The 25545-nt window shown below is 36.7% G+C and overlaps 1 protein-coding gene across 2 annotated transcripts in view; it reads right to left on the bottom strand.

The window, feature by feature from the left end:
• Positions 1–25545, bottom strand: part of pex5la (peroxisomal biogenesis factor 5-like a) — a 114980-nt gene that overhangs the window by 31819 nt on the left and 57616 nt on the right. For both annotated transcript variants that reach the window (XM_077198777.1, XM_077198778.1), the window contains exons 2-3: positions 22992–23096; positions 8674–8785 (exon numbers count right to left, since the gene is read on the bottom strand). In XM_077198777.1, coding sequence (XP_077054892.1) covers positions 8674–8785; positions 22992–23096 — 217 coding nt within the window. The remainder of the gene's footprint in view (positions 1–8673; positions 8786–22991; positions 23097–25545) is intronic.

Below are 25545 nucleotides of genomic sequence, written 5' to 3'. Positions count from 1 at the left end.
CTGGCTTTTTCACTAAATTTGTGTGCTTAGTTTCAATGTGACACTGAAGTTTGCATGGTCTCATGCTATCATTTGCTAGCACCTCCTTGCAGATCACACACTGCGGCAGAGGTGCAGCCTCGGACCCCGACTACTCAGGATCATATTTCCTACGTTTTTTGATGGGTCCTGTCTCATCCCTTAATGCTGACTTTTGTTGACTTGGGACAAGGAAACGATGCATTTTAAAGCTAATACAGGCTTTACACACAATTACCGATACCGGGGGCTAAAGTCCTGGATCTGAATTTTGTTATGGCATCTTTTTATGAATAAAGGCCAGTATCACTGATATTAAAATAGCTTCTGATGTCTCCATGAAAATGATTTCCCCCAAAAATGTAAACATTTATTAGGCTTCAAAAACATAATAACTTTTAATTTAAGTTAACTTAAAACAATCCTCACTTAAACCCATAATAAATGTCCTATTTACTTGTAGGCTACCTTTCCTGTCTAACAGTAACAGGTATGAAATATACAGAAATTGAATAAAGTTATCAAACAGTTTGCACTGCATAAATTATAAATTAAATATAGATTAATCCTTATTAAAGCTACAAGCCTTCTTTAGTCAAGAGCAGTGAGTAATTGTCTCTGTTCCCTTTCTTATTTGGTTAACTTTACTGACAGAGAGAATGAGTGCCGCTGTCACTTTAAGATCTGCCGCATCTGATTCTCTCACCAGTCTTTACTTCTATTTAAGATTTTATTTAACTCATTTAAGACTGTTCTTGTGAGGATACTCGACAAAACGGACATTTTGGCATAAATGTGTGGATTATTGTTCGTTCAAGCGCGAAAGAGAACTCGTTACTGGCGCGCGTTTTTCTGTGTGTGTGTGTCTGTGTGTGTGAGTGTCAGGAGGACATTCACTGACAGCGCGTTCTCTTTTCGTAAAAGCATTTGGGTGAATAAGAGCGTGATCATATACACCCATGTATCGCATGCGTTGCCGGAATACTTTAAGCCCTGCGATATTAATAGAGCTGCATACAGAGTTATTTTTCTTCGCGTGTCTCGCCTCCCCTGTGGCTCTTTGGCGCCCCCCAGGGGAGGCGCGCCTCATCTATTGAAAACCGCTGAGCTAGAGCAAAAGTGAAATGCACAAAAAGAAGAGAAAGAGGGAACTTTTTTTGAAAGTTTTGATGGTCTCAGAGACTTGAATGAAGGTTTAAGTGGAACTGAGAGGGTGATTGTTCTGGAAAGGAACCACCAGTGGCAGTTTGCTCTCAGACTGCAAAAAGCAGTAGGGAATATTCGCTTTTAAGAGTCATTACTGAGGTTGAAGCATGCATCCTCCCATCCTTTTAACCACCCCCTTTTGTGTTCAATAAATGAAAAAACGCTAACATTTGAGAGCAAAGTCTCATTTGTGCATTACAAATAAATTGTGAACCAGCAAGTTTTTGCTCAGCGTCAAATTGGCACACCAACCAAAAGTCCAGAATTTAAACGAAAGAAAAAACATTGAATATCACAATCTACTGTAGCTTAGTTATTGCGCCACTTATCTACCTGCATGGTCACAGCAATAAAAAACACCAGGCAGTTCCGACAGTTCAGGGGCCTATGCCAAATAATCTTTGATGTTGCATGTACGTTCCTCTTCAAGAGAACAAAGAGCGTTTGATATAGTGTGTGTGTATATATATATATACACACACACACACACACACACACACACACACACACACACACACACACACACACACACACACACACACACACACACACACACACACACACACACACACACACACACACACACACACACACACACACACACACAGACACACACACACACAGACACACACACACACACACACACACACACACTTTATCAAGAACACTCTCTACAGAACACTGTGTTCCGCAGCAGAGAATGAAGGTTTGAGAATAATGTGTTCATTCAATATTCAGAGGGAATATTTTTTTCAGCTTTTGTGATTAGGTGAGATTAAAAACGTTTAGATGGTTGAACCCCCCATTATACAGTACGAGAACATCAAGAACAGATTCTACAGACTGATTTTTCTTCATTTTTCAATATTATTCTTCAGCTTCTACTGCCATCCTGTTATCCATCAGGCTTGCAGAACAGAGGTCTTCATAACCAGGTAGACAAAATATCCATGCAGGTCAGTACTGCATATAGATGCCAGCAAGGAGGATGCATGATCCAAGCCTTGAGGGCTTGACAACACAACTTCTGAAATCTGGCACAAACATCAGAGCTGAAACCAGGTTAACACTACATGCTATTGTTTCTGCCGCCCGTGACCACACAAGGACCAGTCTGCACACCAAATACCCGTCAAGACAGAGTGCAAGAACCTCAGCATGTGCAGTAACCGTCAATATAAGCAAGAAGATTGATTGAAAGATTGAATTAATGATTCGCTTCACATATACAATAAAACGTTGATTACTAGTTCAATGACATATAATGTGCCCACATTAAAGAACATAAAGCATGTTTAAAAGGAAGGAAAAACTGTTTTAAATACATGCGTCAAATTCTTAGTGTCACGCCTGCCAGCCAGAGTGCCTATGATAGCCAGCAGTGTGCACTCCTCCTGTCTTCTTTATCGCATTATGAACTGCATTATGAACTGCAGTTCCCGTGACTCATTGCCTGGACTCATCAATTGCTGATTGATTCCACCTGTGTATTATTATCGCGTTTATGTTCTCCATATAAGCCCTGTGTGATCAGTCATCCTTTGCAAAGTCTTGCTGCATGTTAGTATTACACTGCATTTCTAAAACTCTGGGTTCCTTATCATGGTCTTGTTATTCTGTCTGTCTCTCTGGATTACCCTGTTTCCCTGTGCCTTGGGACCTTTTATTATTATCTGGAGTGATTACCCTGTGGTTTTGACCTCATGCATGTTATATGGATTACAATCAAAGTTTGCGTTTGGATCTTCTACACAAAACAGAAAATTCGCTTTTTACAGATCCAGCAGCTGAGTGTAAACCAACATGCAGAAGGTCAAAACCACAGGGTAATCAATCCAGATAATAGTAAAAGGTCCAAGGCAAATGCAGGGAGACCGGCAGAAGAACAAGGAAATCAGAGATCTTTCTTAAACGCAGTTTAACACTAACATGCAAAAAGACTTTGCAAAGAACGACTGAACACACAGGGCATATTAGAGAACATAAATGAGATGATAATAGAAGCAGTCCAACGCTATCTCACGACCAATTCGTACGAGTGATTAAAAAGTGGCTAATTCGTATGAATTCGTACGACCTCACTCGTACGAATTTGTATGATTTGCCTAAACCCATGTGATGGGTAGGTTTAGGGGCTGGGTCAGAGTTAGGTCATTCGTACAAATTCATATGAATTGGGCAATTTGTAAAATATGATTTAGCAAAAATCATACTAATTCGTACGAGTGAGGTCGTATGAATTCGTACGAATTAGCCACCTCGTAAAATTTGTACGAATTGCCATTAGATCGGGCTCAAGCAGTCCACACACGATGAGTCCAGGCCCTGAGACATGGAAAATTAAGTTTATTATGCGATAAAGAAGACAGTATGAGTGCACTCTGGTAGCTATAGGTACTCCAGCTGGCAGCTGTACTTGTGACACTTAGAAAAATACTCTTTGCATTCATGTTGTTGGTTTCATATAGTTTTGAAAAACTTTATAGCATTTTCAAGAAAGGTTTCAAACATCATATAGAAAAGATTTTTTTCACTTTTGAATAAATTAATAGACAGGACAAAGCTGAATGTCATGGCATTGAAAAAAACATCATTATAAAATATAATAAGTATAATCATCAGATTTTTCTCTGGTTTTGATGTCAAAATGATCAAGCAGATAAGCATGTGTACATTGAATAAGCCACCAAACCACTGATAAATGTGGTACTGAAATTGTTATAATGACCGAACATACACTGCCATTCAAAAGTTTGGTATCTGTATGATTTTTAATGTTTTTAAAATAAGTCTTATGCTCACCAAGGCTGCATTTATTTGATTTAAAATACAGTAAAACCCCAGTTAAAACCCCAGTAATATTGTGAAATATTATTACAATTTAAAATAACTGTTTTCTATTTTAATATATTTTAAAATGTAATGTATTCATGTGATGCAAAGCTGAATTTTCAGCATTTATCTGAAATAGAAGTTTGGGATCAGCTGAAAAAAAGGAAGAAAAAAATCAATACTTTTATTCAGCAATGATGCTTTAAATTGATCAAAAGTTACAGTAAAAACATGTATAATGCTAAAAGATTCTCTTTCAAATAAATAAAATAGAACTTTCTATTCATCAAAGAATCCTGAAAAATGTTTTAAACATTGATAATAATAGTGAATGTTTTTTGAGCATCAAATTAGCATATTAGAATGATTTCTGAAGGATAACGTGACACTGAAGACTGGAGTAATGATGCTGAAAATTTGCATCACAGGGATAAACTATATTTTAAATTATATACAAATAGAAAATTTTCAGTATCAGACTAAAAATAATTTAACAATATTACTGTTTTTTTTTATTTAAAATTTTTATCAAATAAATGCAGCCTTGATGAGCATAAGAGACTTCTTTTAAAAACATTAAACTTTTGAATGGCAGTGTACATCTAAAGTTTACATGACCTTACACATTGTTGGTTCATTATTATTATTATTATTATTTAATTCAATGACTTCAGTTTTTGTTTTCTGTTTGTAGATGCTTAAGAAGTGATATAGAGCTGAAATTCAGTGTGGTTTAATGCACTGATCTTGCTTTGAATCTCATAAGTGTCTCAAAGAAAGAAGTATAGGAGTCCTGACGCATTGATAATATAAACATCTGACAATTTTTAAACCAAAGCAAGTCATAATTTTGTATTGCTTTTATTTGGTGTTCCTCAAAAAGCTTACGTTTTAGTTTAAGAGTGTAGTTTAATTCAGCATAAAAAGTATACAATCCTAAAAAAAATATTTAAAGTGGTACCAACAAAAAACTGACTTTAATGCAGTGTTTACTTGGCAATTTACTCTGGCTTCACATTCAAAGTCAGGCACAACTACGCATAATGTTTGACAGACTGAAAATCTTTCATACTGTGAACTATGTACCTTGTGACATTTTGATTGCAGAAAGTTCTGCCTGGTAATTTCTGAAGCTCAATTTGCATTATGTTCAGAAGCACAGTAATAAGCCGACTGCTGCTTCATTGCAACCAAATCGAAAGAACCTCCAAACACAATCTGTTGGTAAATAAAAAATGCTGTTTTCTACAACCAGAAAGTAAACTAGATACTCTATAGGGAGTAGTAGTGGTTGTCTTAATTGCTTTGTGGTGTAGGCAAGACAGAATGCAGTTTTACTTGCTCAACTTCTCGGTGTGAACTTAACGTATACAGTTGTCATGCAGTAAGAAGTCACTTACTTCCTCATTTAGTAATGTGTCCGTCAGCCAATATTAATCAGTGTGAAGATGTATATTATGTATATATATCTGTAATATAATAATCTGTGAGGAATTAATTAGGTAGAAACACAAGCATGAGTTACATCTCGTTAGCAGCCACTATTATGGTTTGCCATGTTAATGATACCACATAATGATACAAAAATACCACACATTTGTCTGAACAGTGGCATTAGTTAAAAGTTTAAGTTTGTTTGGTTTGATAAGGCAATGGTATGCATGTCTTTTGTTTAATTATAATTAATTAAATTAAATTAAGTAAATGTTTTGACTGAATTGAAAATTAACTATTTAGCTTAATAAAGTCCCTTTTAAAGTCATTTAACTCTGCAGTTATCTTGGTAACTCCACCAGGCAGCTATTTCCAGTCATGCATATACATTAGAATTTTTGAATCATTCTGAATTTCAATCAGGAATAACACTGGTATGATAAATTGTGCTTTTTTTCTTTCTTTTTCTTCCTTTTTAGTTCAAACCATGCACAAAAACAGTATTTTTAGGCTGGTCCATTTCTAGTTAACATGGAGTGTTACAATTTCTCCTATTAATTTTTGTACAAGTATGCATGCTGGGACGAATTTGAAAAATCTTTTTTTTTATCACTGTCTGCTTGACTATCAAAAGTTTGGAGTTGGCAAGAATTTTTTTTGTTTTTGAAAGGAGTCTCTAATGCTTTGTATTGTAAAATATCTTAAAACGTAATTTATTCTTGTGATGGCAAAGCGGAATTTTCAGCAGCAATTTCTCCAGTATTCAGTGTCATGTGATCCTGATGCTATGCTTATTTAGTGCTAAAGTAACATTTCTTATTCATGTTTAAAAATGTTTAAAAATTTTGATGAATAGAAAGTTCAAAAGAGTTATTTTAAATAGAATTATTTTGTAATAGTATAAAATACTTTGATCTCGCTTTTGATCAATTTAATGCATCCTTGCTGAATTAAAGTATTAATTTAAATAACCAAAATCTTACTGACCCAAAACTTTTGAATATATAAAAGTATAATTTATATATATATATATAAAAAATCTAATTAATATGCTACGCCTGTTGGTTTTGGTTCTTAAAAATCAGATTATATTGTAAATGTTGTTAAAGGGGTCCTATTATGCTTTTCCACTTTTTCAACTTTAGTTAGTATGTAATGTTGCTGTTAGAGCATAAAAAAGGTCTGCAGGTTACAAAGCTCAAAGTCCACTAAAAGGGAGATATTTTATTTAAAGCTCCAGTAGGTAGCTTTTGTAAACAAATATTTGTTAAAACTGTCATTATGTCCTGAAAGTAGAATATGAGACAGATAATCTGTGAAAAAATCAAGCCCCTCTGGCTCCTCCCTGTGGTCCTATTGCCATTTGCAGAAATACACCGCTCCCGGTCAGAAACAACCAATCAGACCCAGGAGGAATGTCTTAGCAGTGTCAATCACGCTCGTGTACGCGCTGATCACCCCTCTCTTGCACAGCGCGAGCGCGTAGCATCGTTCCTGACTCTCCTGTTGGAACTCGTTCATCCAAATGAACAAATCTTTTTTCGAGTCATTTCGTTCAGTCAACGAACGAAATTACTCGAAAAAAGATTTGTTAATTTTGAACGAGTCTTTTTCGGAGTCATTTCGTTCATTCAACGAACGAAATGACTCGAAAAAAGATTCGTTCATTTTGATGAACGAGTTCGAACAGGATCACGAACGTGCATCACAGAACAGAACAAGGCGAGCATTTGTGCTTATAAAACTTAAAGTTTTTTATTTATTTTTGAAATGACCGATCGTTTCGCTAGATAAGACCCTTATTCATCGTCTGGTAGCGTTTAAAGCCCTTTGAAGCTGCACTGAAACTGTCATTTGGTCCTTGAAACGTTTGTGTCCTATTGAAGTTCATTATATGGAGAAAAAGCCTGGAATGTTTTCATCAAAAACCTTAATTTCTTTTCGACTGAAGAAAGAAAGACATGGACATCTTGGATGACATGCAGGGGGTGAGTAAATTATCACCAAATTTTTTTTTAAAAGTGAACTAATCCTTTAACGTTATCTAGTATAGTAGCTATTTATAACCTATAGAAAGAGTGCAACCTTATAAAGTTACATGTATTTCAAAATACATAAGGATTTGAGGACCAAGTTTGTAGACAAAGTATGGGCAGGCCATAGTCAATGTAAAGCATATTGTTGATGTTTCGTCCCTATTAGTGAATGTTCCATAACTGTTTATAATCCGCCGTCATCGGTGGTCCTGCTTACTAGCCTGCGCGTTCACGGCAGGCTCCGCTGTGGAGGGAGGGCTGTAGTGCAGCAGAAAGCAAGGGGGTTGGACCTGTAAGTTGTGCTTCTTCAGATTTTCAGGCTAAGTCAACATTTTCTCAAAACTCCCTACTGCAGCTTTAACAGAATCCACTTTTCAAGAACTACATCGAAAGGCTCGTTTGGACTACAACATGATTTTTCCGGATCTTATGAAGTCAAAATGTTACTCATTTAAATAATCCCTGCCTACGGAATACGCAAAAAAGGGGACAAGGCCTGGCTGATCTGCATTAGAGAAGACTGTGTTGCTGTTATGTCAAAGAGATACTTTTCCCCCACCCCGTTTCCAAAACTCATTTGCTTGATCTTCCTATATAAGGCTGACCAACTTAGAGTGGTTAAAATGTATTTTAAACACTGTTCCTGAACATTATAACCCCAATGTATATCTGAGCGCTGCACATTTTATGGAGAATAGCTTTTTTTTTGTTGCTTTTAAGCTTTCGCTTTTGTAAGATGGTTCACCGCTCCTTAGGAAAATTAACCATGCTTTTGTTACCGATTACCGTTTGTATTACCTTCGTTTTCCAACAATTCCTGAACAGGCCCTACACGGTGCCAATCACAACACACTAGGCCAGCTAACCAATCACATCACATTTCTTATTTCGGAATAATTATTTCGGCGTGTTCAAGCAAGACTGGGGAGAGAGGAGCTGAAATAATGTAAAATATGTGAAAAATAATGCGTTTTTTGAACAATATAGCATGAAAACATATTTTAGTACACCCAAAAAACTAAGGGCATAATAGGACCCCTTTAAAATTTCACAATTAGCCTAGCATAATAGTATAGTGCAGTGGAGTATAGTAGAGTGGAGAAGCAGAATTGTTGAGGAACTACAGGAAGGTCAGTATCTCTGGTACCTGCTGTGTTGGAGGTTACTGGGCGGGCAGCTCCATCACACTTGGTCTCGCAGAGGAAATCATCGATGGAAGGGCTCAGCAAGGGACGACTCTCTTGTTGCTCGCTCACCAGCTGAAAAATCAAGCAAAAGACTGCGATGAGATCTACATTAATGCACTTGGCCTTCTGTTCTCCTATTGCTTGAGTTGCAGCTGGTCTCTATTGCGCCATGACCCCCCCCTTTAGACAAACGTCCCTGTGGATGTTTCTCTCTCTCTTTATCAATTAAACAGAGAGAAATCACAAATAGTACACGTGTCGTGCTTGTTTTTCTAGAGGTCCTAGTAATTGTGGATGAATGTAATTATGGCAAGGTGTGAGACTTTCTTTATAAAGCCCCCATCAGTGTACTATGTGTGCTATGTGACAGAATGTGTGTATACGTTCTCTTGAGAGACTGGCAAAGAGGTGGCCTTGTGTCTAACAGAATGGAAAAAACACATCAATCATCATCTGGTTGTTCTCATAGTGTTTATTCAGCCATGCCACAGTCTCATCGGAGGAGGGCACTTTTGTGGGCAATGCATGGCTACAGCTTATCTATATTTAGTCATTAAAAGACACGCATTTGCAACATTAAAGAGGTTCCTGATGCTTAATCTGTGTGCTCAATGTGGATATATTCCTTATTTTCTTAATTCATATTGCACATGGTAAATATTTTTTTGGTTATTTTTGTGTCCGTATAGGTTTGCATCAGAGGCGTTGCCAGACTCTTTTGTGTCAGGGTTCTGTCTCTTCTGTCTAGTCTAGTTCTTGATTTTGTGACAGAGCCCTGACACTCCTGTTTTGTCTTGTCTGTGTGCCTTGTTTCATGTGCTTTCATGTAATGTTTTGTCTTGTGCTGTGTTGCATGCAGCTTGTGTTTTTTACTGGCTGCATGCTGTCATGTTGTCATGTTTTGTGTGAACACGTGGCTTATGAGTGTTCTCAGTAGCTGCGTGTTCATGTCTTGTTTTGTTGGGGCACTTGGCTGGTGATTGTGTTGGCTGGCCATGTGCTCATGCGTTTGTCACATTTGGTGTGGATTGTCAAATTTCCTTGTGCCATGTGCTCTCCTTTCGTTAGTCTAACCCCGCCCATCTTGTTACCTGATTATTGATTCATTTGCCCCACCTGTCCTCCCTCGTTATCTGCTTTGTTTGATCTCCCTATTTAGTCTCCCTTTGTTTGCAGTCCTGTGCTGGTTCATTGTTGTATGTACACTGTGTGTTTCCCTGCTGTGTGGTCAAGTATGTCTTGTTTTCCCCCTCGGGGTAGTTTTTTGTTGTCTGATTTGTTTTATTTTATTATCATTAAATAGCCATTGTCCTGCACTTGAGTATTCGCTCCGTTCACCTACCCAAAACCTGACACTGTTGGGTACAATTAGTTAAAGTTTACTGATAAATCCTAAAAAGTAGACCATATTAGGGCCTGATAAACAGGCTAATTTTTTTTAATTGCATTTGATCAACTCCATTGTTTACATGATTTAAGACGCAAAAGCTGATCATACCAGCTGAGGCAAACATTTATTTTCATATACACAGTGCTGGTCAGAATTATTTGCCCCCTTGGTAAATATGATCAAAGATGGCTGTAAAAAAATAAATCTGCATTGTTTATCCTTTTGATATTTTATTTAAAAAAGGAGCAAAAATCTAACCTTTTTTTGAAGTAAAAGAAAGTGGGGGGGAAAATCACATTATGAAGACTCAGAGCTGTTATCTTGGAAAATGGAGGTTGCAAAAAGTATTTTAAGGGATAGTTCACCCAAAAATGAAAATTCTGTCAGTATTTACTCACCCTCATGTTGTTCCAACCCCGTAAGACCTTTGTTCATCTTCGGAAAACGAATTAAGATATTTTTGATGAAATCTGAGAGCTGGATTACTCACCCATACTAGTCCATAGGCTTCTTGAGGGATTGAACTTGCCGGCCTCGAAAAGTTATTAAAGACATCGTTAAAATAGTCCAAGTGACTACAGTGGCTCAATCTTCAGTTTATCAAACGACGAGAATACTTTTTGTGCGCAAAAAAAACAAAAATAACGACTTTATTTCAACTATTCAGTTCCTTCTCTCTGGGCCTCGAGTCAGGTTACTAGTTTAACAGCATATGATCTGTTGTTGTACGTCACACGCATCACACACATGACCAGCGTCGGCCAACAGTGAGCCTACGTGTGACGTAGCCCTACGCTATTACACTAGTTTAACTGACTCGAGGCCCAGAGATAAGGAAATGAATAGTTGAAATAAAGCCATTATTTTTGTTTGATAAATTTAAGATTAAGCTCCTGTAGTCACTTGGACTATTTTAACAATGTCTTTAATAACTTTTCGAGGCCGGCAAGTTCAATCCCTCAAGAAGCCTATGGACTATGGAGGAGTGATCCAGCTCTCAGATTTCTTCAAAAATATCTTAATTCGTGTTCCGAAGATGAACGAAGGTCTTACGGGGTTGGAACAACATGAGGGTGAGTAAATACTGACAGAATTTTCATTTTTGGGTGAACTATCCCTTTAATAAAAGGGGGCAAATAATTATTGCCAAAGTGTTTTGGAGAAAAACATTTATTTAATCATGTGATTTTCCCCACACTTTCAATTCTTTTACTTCAATGAAAGGTTCAATGACAGTTTTTTAAATAAAATATCAAAAGAAAAAACATTGCAGATTTATTTTTTTGCAGGCATCATTTACCAAGGGGGCAAATAATTCTAACCAGCATTGTATTTTCACCCCCTTGGACTCCTCCTCCCTTCTCTCTTTTTTGTTGTTGTGCAGATTGCTTATGAGACTACAGCTGTGTCCCAAAGGACGCACCGAGACTCATTTAAAGGGGAAAGTATAGCTGATTGCGTCACCGCGGCGCGACAAAGGCTGTCCCAATTCAAAGGTCCTTCGAAGGCTCCTTCAAAATGCGGCCTGCAAATGCGTCCTTCTTTTCCCGTGAATGCAGGATACATCAGAAGGATCCTTCACAGCCTTGCCTACCCCAGAATTCATTGCGCGCCGGAGACGAAATTGCCAGATTACACTTTTAAATGCAAGTATTGTATTTCAGTTTAATCGAGTAATCTAATTTATCTAATGATAAAAATGAAAGAAAAATATAATAAAGGTTAAAATGTTAACTTATTATCAGCATGTGATTTTATATAGGCTGGTTTATACTCTTTAGACTTTATTATGTAGCCTACATAAATTGACCATGGTGAACATTTTTAGATTTTGTTTTTAGGCAGTTAAAATTTTCCAGTACAAATGTTCCAGTAAAAGTCCAGTACAAATGTTACTGCCGCTTGTCACAACAGCTGTCACCAGTTGCTATGCGACAAAAACCAGACCATCCCACTGAACAACTCCCGGGACACAGCTAGCAACAATTTGCAATCTCTACTTCATCTCAGAGGCAAATATTGTACTTTTCCTGAAAAACCGACTTTTTACACATGGATATTAGATTTTTATATTAGATATTGTTCTAAAAAATATGAACAGTACATAATAGAAACACAAAAAATATGTCTTCTAGTTCAGGGATAGACAACCTTCGTTCTTGGAGGGCCGCTGTCCTGCTGAGTTTAGCTCATAGGACAGTTTTGCATGTTAAAATAATTTATGGTTTGATTTTTGAGTATGTGAGATAATTTAATTTATTCTTCCCTCTTTCTGAGAACAGTGATTGCCAACCCATGCCTGAGTCAGCCCTGCAAACCTGTTAGTGGACAGTGGAAATATACACTGATCCCAGATAATTTCTCACCGGCAGAGGCTTACCAGCGTCTCTATTGTTGTGCCCCTCCCGGTCCAGCAGCACCACCAGAATCTCCTTACTCAGCTACATAAAAGTCTACAGAATTTTTTTTTCTTCATATCTGTTTTATGTATACTGTTAATTCATTTTTGTTTTTGTTTTTCTTATCTTGTAAATACTTGTGAAAAAGTACTGTAAGTATAAATGTAGCCTATTGAACAATTTATTTTGTTTGACTTACAAATTAATTTACATGACAAAAATAAATGTAGCCTACAGAATAATTTATTTATTACATTTACTGGTTGTAACTTGCATTACAAAAATAAAAAATGCAAATAAATTATGTTTTTGTTTCATTTACAAATATATCTTTTAAAAGTAATGAATATGATTGTTTGATTTACAATTTTTAATTCACATAACCAAAAGTTTATTTCTCTACCAATCTGTCCATTCTCTCACTGCTCTCCTGTGATCTAGTCTCCTCTGTTTCTCTCTGAAACTTCATGTCCTCCACCCTAAATATCTTGATCAGCTCATCCTCTCGGTCTTGTTTTTCTCTTGGCCGCTGCTGTTCCTCGATATACGGATATACTTCGCAGCCCGGGGAAAGAAGAACGGAAGGCAGGGTTGCCAGGTCTGTGCAACAAAAGTAGCCCAAAAAGCCCATCGGCTTTTCTCCATCGGGCGGCCGAATTCTCCACAGGATTTGTGAGTGAGGGATGTTGGAGTGCCTAAATCATACTTATGAGGGTGGAAATCAAGCAGCGGAAACAAAGTTTACCCGCGGCAACAGTACAGTAGGCTGCATTCGAAGGATACTTCGAATTGGGAAAGCCTTCGTCGCACCGCTGTGACGCAATCGGGCTTTCAAATGCGGCCTTCAGAGGATGCAGCCCCTGAATTGGCAGACAGCTTACATGACTAGAATGCAGCTAGCTACAAAACTAGCACCCGCTATTGTCTGAATAAGTAGCTATTTAAATTAGTTGTGTAGGCATGTATTATTTTGCTTGGTACAAATTTAATACCTGGGTTTCTGACACATTTAACAGTGCTTTTAAAAGTTGTATGTTAACATCATTAGTTAACTGTGTTCATATCCACCAGTAACAACATAATGCAATGTTTGTATTTGTGTTTCGAAGGTCAAAAGTCACTAAACATGCTGTGAACGAATAGAATAGATACAGCTAATGCTTAAACTAAACTATTATTTTAGATTCTGCCTGTTTGCTAATTAGATTGTAAAGCTACAGTTTGAGGTTGGTAATATTTTTAATGTTTTTTAAAGAATTCTCTTATGGTCACCATGCTGCATTTATTTGATCAAAAATTCAGATAAAACAGAAATATTCTTGAGCTACATTTCAAAATAACTTTTTTTTCTATTTTAAAACATTTTAAAATGTAATTTATGCCTGTATTGTTAAAGCTGAGTTTACTCAAGTTGCCACTGTCACATGATCCTTCAGAAATCATTCTGCTGATTTGGTGCTTAATAAACATTTCTTATTATTATCAATATTGAAAACAGCTGTGCTGCCTAATATTTTTTGTGGAAACCACGATACATTCACACATTTCAATCTTTGATGAATAGAAAGTTTTTAAAATAGAAATCATTACAAGTGTCTTTACTGTTTCTTTTCATCAAATGAATGCATCCTTGTTGAATAAAATAATTGACTGATTAAAAAAACTGTAAAAAATCTTATTGACCCCATATATTTGAACAGTAGTGTATGTGTAGCTTACAGTTAAAAAATAGGTTGTAGATAATAAATTGAACTGATGAAATTTGCATTTGAAACCCAGTTGCATTAATGCCACACAACTTTATTCAATAGAATGTAAATATGCTTCTCTAAAAGTCACATGAATTGAAAGCTTTGATGCTGTTTTTTGCAAACAAATTACCTGGGGTGAGAATCCCGATAGGCACCCCTAGAAAAAATGACACCTTTTTTCATTATTGAGGAGCCTGTGCTCCAGTATGGATGAAGCTCTGAACATCCCTGGTTTGCATGTTGCTGACATGTTTCCTGCAAATAGAGGGCTGTATCATCAAAACGGTGCTGGTTGTAAAACAGCACACATGTAATTTCATGTCACATTCACATGTCCTATGGACTTAACAACAACAGATGCTTCGAGCAACGCTGCCTAAATTTTAAACTGTTGCATGTTTTCCATTTAATGCAAACTGAAAGAACTGTAAATTGAAAACTCTGACTTTATCAAGACTGGATTAATTAAAGGTTCCTCGGGATAAAGGTTTTAATAAAGGTTTTCCCTCTGATTTATTTTTAATTTGTCCGGGGCTTAAATAAGACCATAGAGAGAAAAAGTCCAGCAGGAATTAAGTTAGAGATGGACCTAGAAAAACAATTGAATTAATAATAATGGAAAAAATGGATAATACCTCTCTGAGCAAAAACTATCTGTGTTAGCAATTTTCTGGTGCATATTCAAACTAGCAACTATATGAAGGTTTGTGATCTCTACTTACAGCTTGACAGAAGCTTTGAAATAAATACTGAATATTCATGAATAACACGAGCAGTGTGTGTTGGCCAGATCGCTTGGGAGAACATTCCTGTTGTGAGAGTCTGTGCCAGAACGCTGACCCAGCAGTCTTAATTGGGTTGGACAGACAACTCCGGCTCTCCTGGTGTCAGGGAGGAGATTTATTCCTTCGCTGGCTGGAATGCCTGATGTTACCCAAGCTGAACTCCTGCTGTTACAACACCTTGTTCATTTTTTATGAAAGGGAAGAAAATGATGGCACTCTATCTTCTGTTGTCTTTGCCTTCTTTCGTATGCAGAAAGTTCAGTTTGCTGATCAGCAAGCATTTGAACATTTTGAAGTGTCAGGCTGGGTTATATAACAGCATACTGTTCTGATGTTTTATCATAGGTGAGCTGGATTTGGAGCTTACTTATTATAAAAGCATGACTTCCTCCCTTGTGAATGCCAGCAGAACAAGGGCCGTAATGAGAGGGGGTTAATTATTTTGGAAATATTTAAGGCTCTACAACTTAATTAGATTACTCTATTCTGTTTAAAACAGTTTTTCACTTAAGGCACACATTGGTTGCTGACATAAATAGGAATTATAAGGGGGATAAAACTCATTCTTGTAATTGGAGCAGATAACTACAGTCACACTGCACAAAAGTTTGACTACTTAATTAACTTAGTCTGATTATTTCAATAGCAATCTGGCTGAAAGAGGATTTGACGGGCTGTTCTGTCTGAGAGAAGGAAACACATCTGGCGTGTCTTCAGTTAAAGGTGCATTCAGTAGTTTGGTGCTAAATGAAAACGTTTTACACATTAAGAATAAAGCTGTGTTTTTGTGAGGAGTTGGAATGGTGTACACTCACATGAGAGAAGACAGTATTTATAATAATTTCCTATAAAAAGTTATTTTATTTAGTTATTATAATTAAATTAAATTATTATGACAATGTTTTTCGCCATGATGTGACCACTAAATGTCGAAGAGAATCCTCACGCCCGTTGACTGCTGTCTCTGTACACTGAGCGTAGCCTATAGGCTATAGGCCTACTTGACACAATAGAGGGTTTGCACCTACGTCACGATTTGGTCAGTTACCCGGATGGGCGGCCATATTGGAGATACTCGGAAGTAAACAACAGCATGGATTGCACTGTTTATGTACTACTGAACACATTGTTACACTAATTTATGATGTCTAAATTATGGAAGAAAACACATGGAAGCTACGAAATCATATAGAGAAGGACTTAGTGAGCAGGAGAGAGCGCGGAATTTTGACGAACTAAAGTTAATATGTGGTAAAGATCCGAACGAGCTAGCTTCTCTAGCTCTTACCGCTATTCTTCCTTTTATTTCTTATCCCGACATAGGCTACGTTCAGATTGTCAGTCCAAAAAAAGCACATGAATTTCGTTTCAAGCTACATGTGGTTTGAAATAATATTCAAATCACATACCAGGAAATCCGCCTATCGGATTTCGCGTGGTATGTGACTTTCTCGCACCCTTGAAAATGTAGAACATGCTGAAAGTCGCTGCCGAAACAAGGCTGTTCCAGCAAAGTGCCGGACAAGCAGAAATTATAATATTTTTGAAACCGGCGCAGATAAGAGGACAGAAAAAAAGCTGTGCATACCAGCCTTCTACAGTTCTGCAGCTCAACACGCAGTAGTCCACCACGGCAGCTACACATTTCCATGTTGTAAAATTTAAAAAAGACCGTATCTCTATTGCAAATGCAAACCCCTCCATCAACGCAACGTCATTGCCATATTGCCAAAGAGCTGCATGAACACACAAATCGGATCTGAACAGTTGCGATACACAGTGTTGACAACATTTTAGATCAGATTCCATTCGGATACAAAGATAATCGGATTTGGACTGACAGTGTGAATGTAGCCATAGTTAACTATTTTACGTCAACATTTTAGCCATAGTCAATGTTTCATTTACACATGTGGCTGATGCTGTGCCTTTGTCAACCACAAACGCCTTTTCATCCGTTTTTTGCACTATTCTCTTTAACTTTTGGCAGTCTATAGAACTCGAAATGTTTTTTCCTGGTGCGACCGATTTGTACAGACCAAAACACGACAATTTTTCAGCAGCAATAATCAGCCAAATATGCAAGTCTGTTCAGTTCAGTGGCATTGTTTACGTTCAGTGCCTCCAAAATGGCCGATTTCCGGATTGATGACGTGTAGTGAAAACCCTCTATTTGGAAAATTGGTAATTTGGCTTCGAAGAGCAAAAATAAGAAAGTGAAACAAACGTATTATCGTGCTTTACCAGAAGAGACAACGGGAGAATACGTAGCGTTACCTACACTGATTGATTGATTGAATGACCTGTAGACGCAGTAAAATAAGCTAGAAGACTATACAGATAGGCTACACAATGTGGAAAGTTTAAACGATGAAGACAATACAGTGATGACCAAGTAGCTTCTTTTTGTTGGACAGGAGGTAAGGGAATTATTTTTTTGTAAACCACGCTCTCTAAAACTCCTTAGAATCCGTGTAACATTAAACTAATCGATCATGCCGATTCACGTCGATAGATGGCAGTGCAGCGTGAAATAGAAATGAATTTTTCAGAGACGCTAAAGAATTACTAAATGCACCTTTAAGTATGTTTACATGCAGATTTTGTTCAACACGATTGCAGATTCTGAAAGTAGAGTTTATAGATATAGCAATCGTTCCCACCACCTTAATTTAAAACAAAACTTCTGCGCATGTGCAGAAGAAACACAAAGCGGCAGAGAAAGCTATTAACCATACCCCACTACATTTTTTTTTTTACTGGCACTATTTTATTCGTACTGTTGTAAATCTCTTTTTTATCGGACCTCTCACTTAACCTTCTTTGCTTTCAATTATGAAATGATCTAAATGAAAAAATTAAAATGATCTTACCTGGACTTACTTTTCAAAATTAGTAATAAAACAATCGCTCTTGACAACAGGTAAAGCTAGCATGTTTGCTTAGCTTAGCTTTGCCGTCAAACACTACAATTTATGAGTTTAATATCATGTTTTGCTCCAAAATCACAATACATGTTAGCCGTGTTTGAATGTTGATTCTTAACACAGAGTGAGAATATATTATTTTCTTAAATTATATGATACAAGCTATGTTGATTAGCATTGCATTAAAGGGTTAGTTCACCCTAAAATTAAAATTAGCCCATGATTTACCCACCCTCAAGTCCTTAGGTGTAGGCTACATGACATTCTTCTTTCAGACAAATACAATCAGAGTTATATTAAAAAATGTCCTGGCTCTTCCAAGCTTTATAATAGGAGTGAATGGCAAAATAAAAAAATTTAAAAAAAAAACTCCAAACGGCTCCAGTGGGTAAATAAAGGCCTTCGGAAGCGAAGCCATGGGGTTTTAGGATGGGTTGTGGGTGAGTAAATCATGGGCTATCCAAAATAATCAATATTGAATCGAAATCGAATCGAATTGCAAGCTTGTGGGTCCAAATCGAATCGAATTGTGAAATTTGTGTCAATACCCAGCCCCTAGTAGTTGCTATAAAAGCTTTTGAGGATCATAGCAAGATGGGACAGAAGCAATATGAATCTCAGAATAGAAAATTATGTACAGTATTACATTAATAATCAAATCCTAATTAAAGCCAAAATATGTGGCCTTGATGTTGAAGTCTTGGCTGAATTTTATGTTGCAATATTCATTGTTTGAATTTATAGGGAGCCTCACGCTTATATAACACACTTCATTATTTACTTAATGCTTTGTTGTATCTTTCGATCAAGGGATACTTGTAAATGCATGGATTCTTTCAAACAATAACAGTAAAAAATAGAACAGATTGCAGAGAAACTTGGCACTAATATTTAATGGAAATAAGGGTTCAAAATTTAAGCAGAACTTTTTTTAAAAGTTCTCAATATTGTAGGAAGTTTTAAATTAAATAAACCATCCAAGTAGAAGTTGTGAAAAGAGTACTAACAAATTGTACTTAAGTAAAAGTATTACTACTTAAGTAATAATTTACTTGAGTACAAGTAGAAGTACTGAAAAATAATATGACTCAAGTAAGAGTAGGTCTAAATAAGTAGTTTGCTTAAAACTACTCAAGTAACTACGTTACAAAGTAGTTTAGTACTATTTTTCTATTTTTACCCAAAATGGGGAGATGATAGCGATATGGAGCGCTAACACTCATATGTCATCTGTTTCATTCATACTGGAAGCCCAGTACTGGCAAATCCCTCACGCAGAAAGTCCACAAGTGAGATTCATATAAGTAGTAAACTTATGACATTTCAGGAAATGCCTTATATGTATATAATAACATGCAAATAGAGATGTTTTGACTGATGAAACATGAAGACAAACAGATGAAAGTGATAATATATCTGTGTTCATCAAGCTATCTCAGGTATTTTCATAAGAATGCTGTATATCTTTAAAGGGATAGTTCACTCAAAAAGGAAAATTAAGGTACAATACATGGCAAATTTTCTCAAGGAAAACTTGCTTGATTTATTCAAACATGCATTAAATTTTGAACATTAAAGAACATTAAAAATTATAATAATGAATGTAGCATATATTTAGCAAAATGCCGAATACATTTTTCTAGCTGACTAACAAGTTTATGGTCACTGGATATGTTTTTTTCTGAGGTAAATGTGACATTATAAGCTGTTTTACTGACGTCTTTCCACGGTTGAAACACTGATTGAACGATTCCATGTGACATGATACGGATTTCGATAAGATACTCTATCTTTTAACACACTTTCAGATGCTCATTCATGTTTATTTCGCGCTGTAACTGGTATTATTAAGGCGGAAGAGAAGATCAGAGATCAGAGCGATCTCACGCCACAGCGCCAAAACGATATTTATGGTTTTTGAATTTCGTAAGAAAATGGACGTAATTTGAAATCTGAGACTTTGTTTCATATCAATAGTAACAAAGCACAAAGATTATCGCGATTTATGGGATGTGCGCTACAATTTTCCATTCATTCATCAACTGAAAACAGGATAGCCTAATCGATTCTTGGGATTTAAGAATCGATTAGGTTTTTGGTCTTATGTTTGGTTTGTAAAAATGAGAATCTATTAAAATTGAGAAATCGATTTTTACCCAGCCCTAACAACTACATTTAGCCCCATGAATTAGGGAAATGAAGCGAGAACTTCATAGTTACGTATTCTAAATGTATTATTCAAGCATGCAATAGGTAGGCAAGCCGCTTATTTCTACCAAGGGGGAAAGGCACATCCCATGCACCAGTTGTACAATCGTTATTGAGGTGCATTGTGGGATTGACTGAGTGCACTCAAACGTTCACTATGGTTTTGGAGAACCACTACAAATGGCTGTCCCCTGTCATGATTGCGACGTGATTGGATCCTGGAAGTCCTATAGCTTTGGCCAAGCAGCATGTCATGTCACTCTGCGATCTACGCATTGGTCTTATGTTTGGGCTTGTTCGAGACCACCTGCTCTAAATAAAGATATGCTATCTACTTTACAAATTTTTCACAAAGTTACAAACAATTTAAATATATATAAAAAAACCTATTTATAGTATAGTTATATAGGTATAATTTGGTCTCAAACCTAAAATAATATGCTAGTCGAGAGGCTCAACTACTAGTAGGCAACTTAGAACTTTCAATGATATATGACACAATTCTATCGGTAATGTACAATGATTTTATAGATCACATCTAAGCTTTAAAACAACACCTTACATTAGCTAAGTGTTTAGAGGTTGTTAAGCAACATGATAACTTTGTAGCGTTCCCCCCGTTTTTGAATTTATTTAACATTTTGTATTGTAGCCTATTGTAAAACAGAATAAACTCACTAATTGGTAATGTAAGAAAAATAATGTTGATGGACTTCTTCTTATCTATATAAAATGTATATAGGTCCCCCCCCTATTCTTCTCAGCTATACGCTTTATCAAAACACAAGCATTCAGAGGGCATATCCTGGATTATGTCATGGAAAACTTCAACTAATTGTGTCACGTGGGCTTAGCTCCTGGTGGTAACTCCAAGATATTGTTGTCAAGGGAACCTGGAACCAGTTTAGCTGGCGGGAGTCTTAGGGGGGAGAGTTAGGGAGGTTAGCTGAGGGAGGTAAAAGCTCATATGAGGCAATTATTAGTGTTATAAATAACAGCATGAATGTACACAACTGCATTATGTACGAAGAAATGATTTTCAGAGGTATTTTGCTGTAAAAGTCATACCTTGTTAAAAACCCATATTATTTTATCTCGAGTGATAAATTGTGTGTGAGGCCTGTATAATTAACTGTATAATTAATATGATATTTAAACCGAAAATGTTTATGCAACACCAGCATGGTTGTTCATTTGGTCAAATATAAAAAAAAAAACATTCAAAAGTTTAAATAAGGACGCCTGGTTCTCGCATTGACAAAGTGTTTTCAATCAAGTAAAAAAAACATGCTTTCAATTATCCTATATGTCATTCACACAGTGTGTTTGGCTAATTATAAAATCTTTCTTCAGATAAAGAGTCTAGCCGGTAAGTTCTGCAATATTCTTGAAGTGACGGCAGGTGTTTAATACACAGTATTAAATTGGTTAGGGACACAGAGTATAAGAAGTGATAATTTCTCAACAGAACATTATTCAGGCTTTTTTAAAAATCTATAAATACCCTAATATAACCGAATGACATGCATCCAAATAAACTTTGCCGATGAAATCAACTTTTTATTCGGACCATTAGTTGTTTTACAAGACTGAAGTTACTACAGGTTCCACATTGTGTTAAATAGGTCAGTATTGATCTGATAACACTCATCAGTATTGACAAGACTTTACACAGAGGAACGATGCTGTGCTTCACATGCAATGTTCGATCTCACCTGATTTGAAAATGAACTAACCTTCATGCTATTATGGACAAAGCAAAGGAGTGCAGTTGACTTCAGGTCACTGGTCTATTGATTCTCGACTGATTACAAAACGAACCACTAAATGCTTTGCAAAGGTATTTTTGAATTATCTGTCATTTAGTGACTGGTGAAGCAAGAGCGGATGCCAATCAGTTAAGTGCAACAAAAGGCTTAGTTTGGTGCAATTATTATTGAATAGTTCCGAATCTGTATGGCATCAATACAACACACAGACTACTACACAGATGACAGTTACGCATACCAACTAAAAGATTTAAACACTGAATGTGCCACAAACCACACAGGCAACAAAAAGATGAGCTATGAAGCTACGACACTAGACTCATATCAATCATTAAATAGCAACGAAATGTATTTTGCCAGAAAGGTTCCAGCATCAAATAAATCATTTGAATGATTGTTAAGTAAAGTGAATTTAGACATGAAAACATAAAGTGCAACATGAAAAATGGATGTTCATTTTGGGATTTGGAACATTATTAGTTATTTGATGACTGCAATGGTAATCAAAATGTGTGGAAAATATAGGTGGAAATGATGCACAATTAAAATATAGTCCGATACATTACTGATATATTGTACATTGCTATGTAAAATATATGTAAAATAACATAAAATATATCAAATTAAATTGCTTATTAGGGTATATTACAATTTAGAAGCATGTGGTGGATTCTTTCCCTATATTTACAGCTTTAATATGTGATTTATATTGTGGTTGTGGTGTAAAATTCTTGACCATCACTAAACATACTGTAAGGCTACGATTTAAATTCATGTGTACCATGTGTCCATCTAAAATTATAATTTCTATTGTCCCCATTCTATTGCCAGTGACAAGCCTTGCCTGATGTGAAAAGCTCAATTTTATACCCCACAGAGCTGCTCTGAAATAGAAAAAAGCCAGTGTTAGCTGTTGTGTTGTCGGTTAGACATTTATGATGGCAGTTTTTTAGGCTAAATGATAGAGGTTAGACATGTGATGGTCAAAGCCTTGCCATTGGTTATCATCATCATTTCACTCTTGCGGTAGCTGCAGTAGTTCTGCCCACCTTGTTTGTCACCGTGAGGAGGGGTTTGCCTTCTGAGGACGCCTTATTGGGTATCTCCTTCAGGACCATGGCAACGGTCTTATCTGCAGCCCTAGAGTCTTTCCCCTACAACAGTGAAATCAACAATGCCTTGTGTCAGGACAGAATATTTAGATATTCCAAGTATTATTCGTCCTACGGTGCTTAAAGGCTCAAAGATTTATATTCTAAAAGATTAATATGATCACACTGAGTGTCAACAACACAGCAAAAGGAAACACTGCCTAAAGCCACACATGAAACAGCTGTACGGAATGACAGTATATTCTTTCTCATGTCACCCTGGGTTTTACTTTGCGTGATGTAGTGCCACCGCAGTCATGCAAGTGATAATGTGGCTGTTGTCAACTACTTTTATCCGAACTACAGAGACAGAGACATATGGCCAGTCTGAACAGTTAGTCACTTCAGGATTCAACCACTGCCTCCCCTGGGGAAGTAGGCACCCTATTGCTCCAAGGACAAGTTACATAATGGGTTAAATTCAATGAATTTATTTAATTGAGAACACTTACAGTTGTGCTCAAATGTTTACATACACATTGCAGAATCTGTAAAATGTTACAGTAATTATTTTAACAAAATAAGAGGGATCATGCAAAATGCATTTTATTTTTTATTTAGTACTGTCCTGGATAACATATTTGACATAAAAGATGTTTACATATAGTCTACAAGACAAAAAAATAGCTCTATTTATACAAATGACCTCGTTCAAAAGTTTACATACCCTTGATTAATTGAGGTTGATTAATTGGGGTTGATTAAGATCCCTCTTAATACTGTGTCGTGACGTGGATGATCCACGAATGTTTTTTTTGTGTGATGGTTGTTCTTGAGTCCCTTGTTTGTCCTGAACAGTTAAAAAAATCAAAATTCTGCAAATTCTTCAGTTTTCCAGCATCTTTTGCATATTTGAACCCTTTCCAGCAGTGACTGTATGCTTTTGAGATCCATCTTTTCACACTGAGGATAATTGAGGGACTCAAACACAAGTATTAAAAAAGGTTCAAACATTCACTGATGCTCCACAAGGAAACACGATGCATTAAAGGAACACGCCACCATTTTTTTGAAATAGAGGATATTCACCGTCTCCCCTACATTTAGATAGGTGGGCAAACGCATTTTTGTCTCAGTGCATACATTGTCTTAGTCTGGCAGAACCACCGCTAGCTTAGTTTAACATAATGAATGGAATCATTTGATAGCATGTTGTGAGTAAAAGTAATAATAAAAAAAAAATTACTTCTTGAGGCCTGCGTATTCACAACGAGTACAAATAGCAATGCAGATTAAGACTAGGCGATGTCCTAGGCAGATATTGACTTGGGACTATATTGGGGTGATGCGCAGGCGAAGCACTGCTACTTGGGTGCAGAGATATCACGCAACACCTGTAATCCCCCAACTTCCGTCAACATGCCGGCGTGAATAATAGCTGGCTATTTTTCCTACTGTAGACATAGAGAATGGTGATGAACATGGCAGATTTTGTGAGAGACAAAGAGGGTGACTTCTCAAACAGTCAAGATACAGAACCAAACCTCAACGAACCAGAGTTTTCAGAAGAGGAGCTGCATGCTTTGGAAACAGAACGACAGGAGGAGATTGCGATCGCTCAACAGCCTGAGGACGTGAGGATGAGAGCCAACACGAACTGGTGGTGTGAGTGTGGGGGAATATGCCAACCTATGCTGACTGAAATAGAGTGTCTGTGCTGTGGCGAGTAGGGCAAGGTACTGCCATCGATGAGCAGCATCAGATCAAGATGAGCATGCCCGCAGTTGTGTCACAGCTACCTAACTTGCATGATATCTCTACGCCCAAGTAGCAGTGCTTCGTCTGTGCTTCCCCCCATATACGTAGTCCCAAGTCAATATCTGCCTAGGAAATCGCCTAGTCTTAATCTGCATTGCTATTTGTACTCGTTGTGAATACGCAGGCCACTAAAGGTAGGTAAAAAAGGTAGGTAAAAAAAAGTAAAAACATTTTTTTTGATCACTTTTACTCACGACATGCTATCCGGCAACAAAGGATTCCATAAATGATGCTAAGTTAAGCTAGCGTTGGCGCTGCCAGACTAAGACAGTGCATGCACTGAGACAAAAATGCGTTTGCCCATCTAAATGTAGGGGAGACGTTGAATAACCCTATTATTAAAAAAAAAAAACAGTGGCGTGTTCCTTTAATAGCTGGGGGGTGAAAACTTTTGAATTTGAAGATCAAGGTAAATTGTACTTAATTTGAAAACATGTAAGTATCTTCTGTTGCTTCCGAAGGGCAGTAATACATATTTATTTTTTAATTTTTTTAACAAAATAAGAGAACCTGTTCAAACGTTTTCACCACCTGGCTCTTAATGCATTGTGTTTCCTTCTGGAGCATCAGTGAATGTTTGAACCTTTTTTAATAGTTGTGTTTGAGTCCATCAATTGTCCTCAAATCAAATATATAAAAGATGCTTGAAAACTGAAGATTTTGCAGGACCTGAATGATTTTTCTGAAGAACATT

The sequence above is a fragment of the Siphateles boraxobius genome, unplaced genomic scaffold (genome assembly GCF_051911475.1).
Source record: "Siphateles boraxobius isolate OS27281-9 unplaced genomic scaffold, OSU_SipBor_1 41, whole genome shotgun sequence".
Classification (NCBI taxonomy): Eukaryota; Metazoa; Chordata; class Actinopteri; order Cypriniformes; family Leuciscidae; genus Siphateles; species Siphateles boraxobius.
Note: the sequence above shows the minus strand (reverse complement) of the source record. Positions and strands in the feature narration are given on the sequence as shown.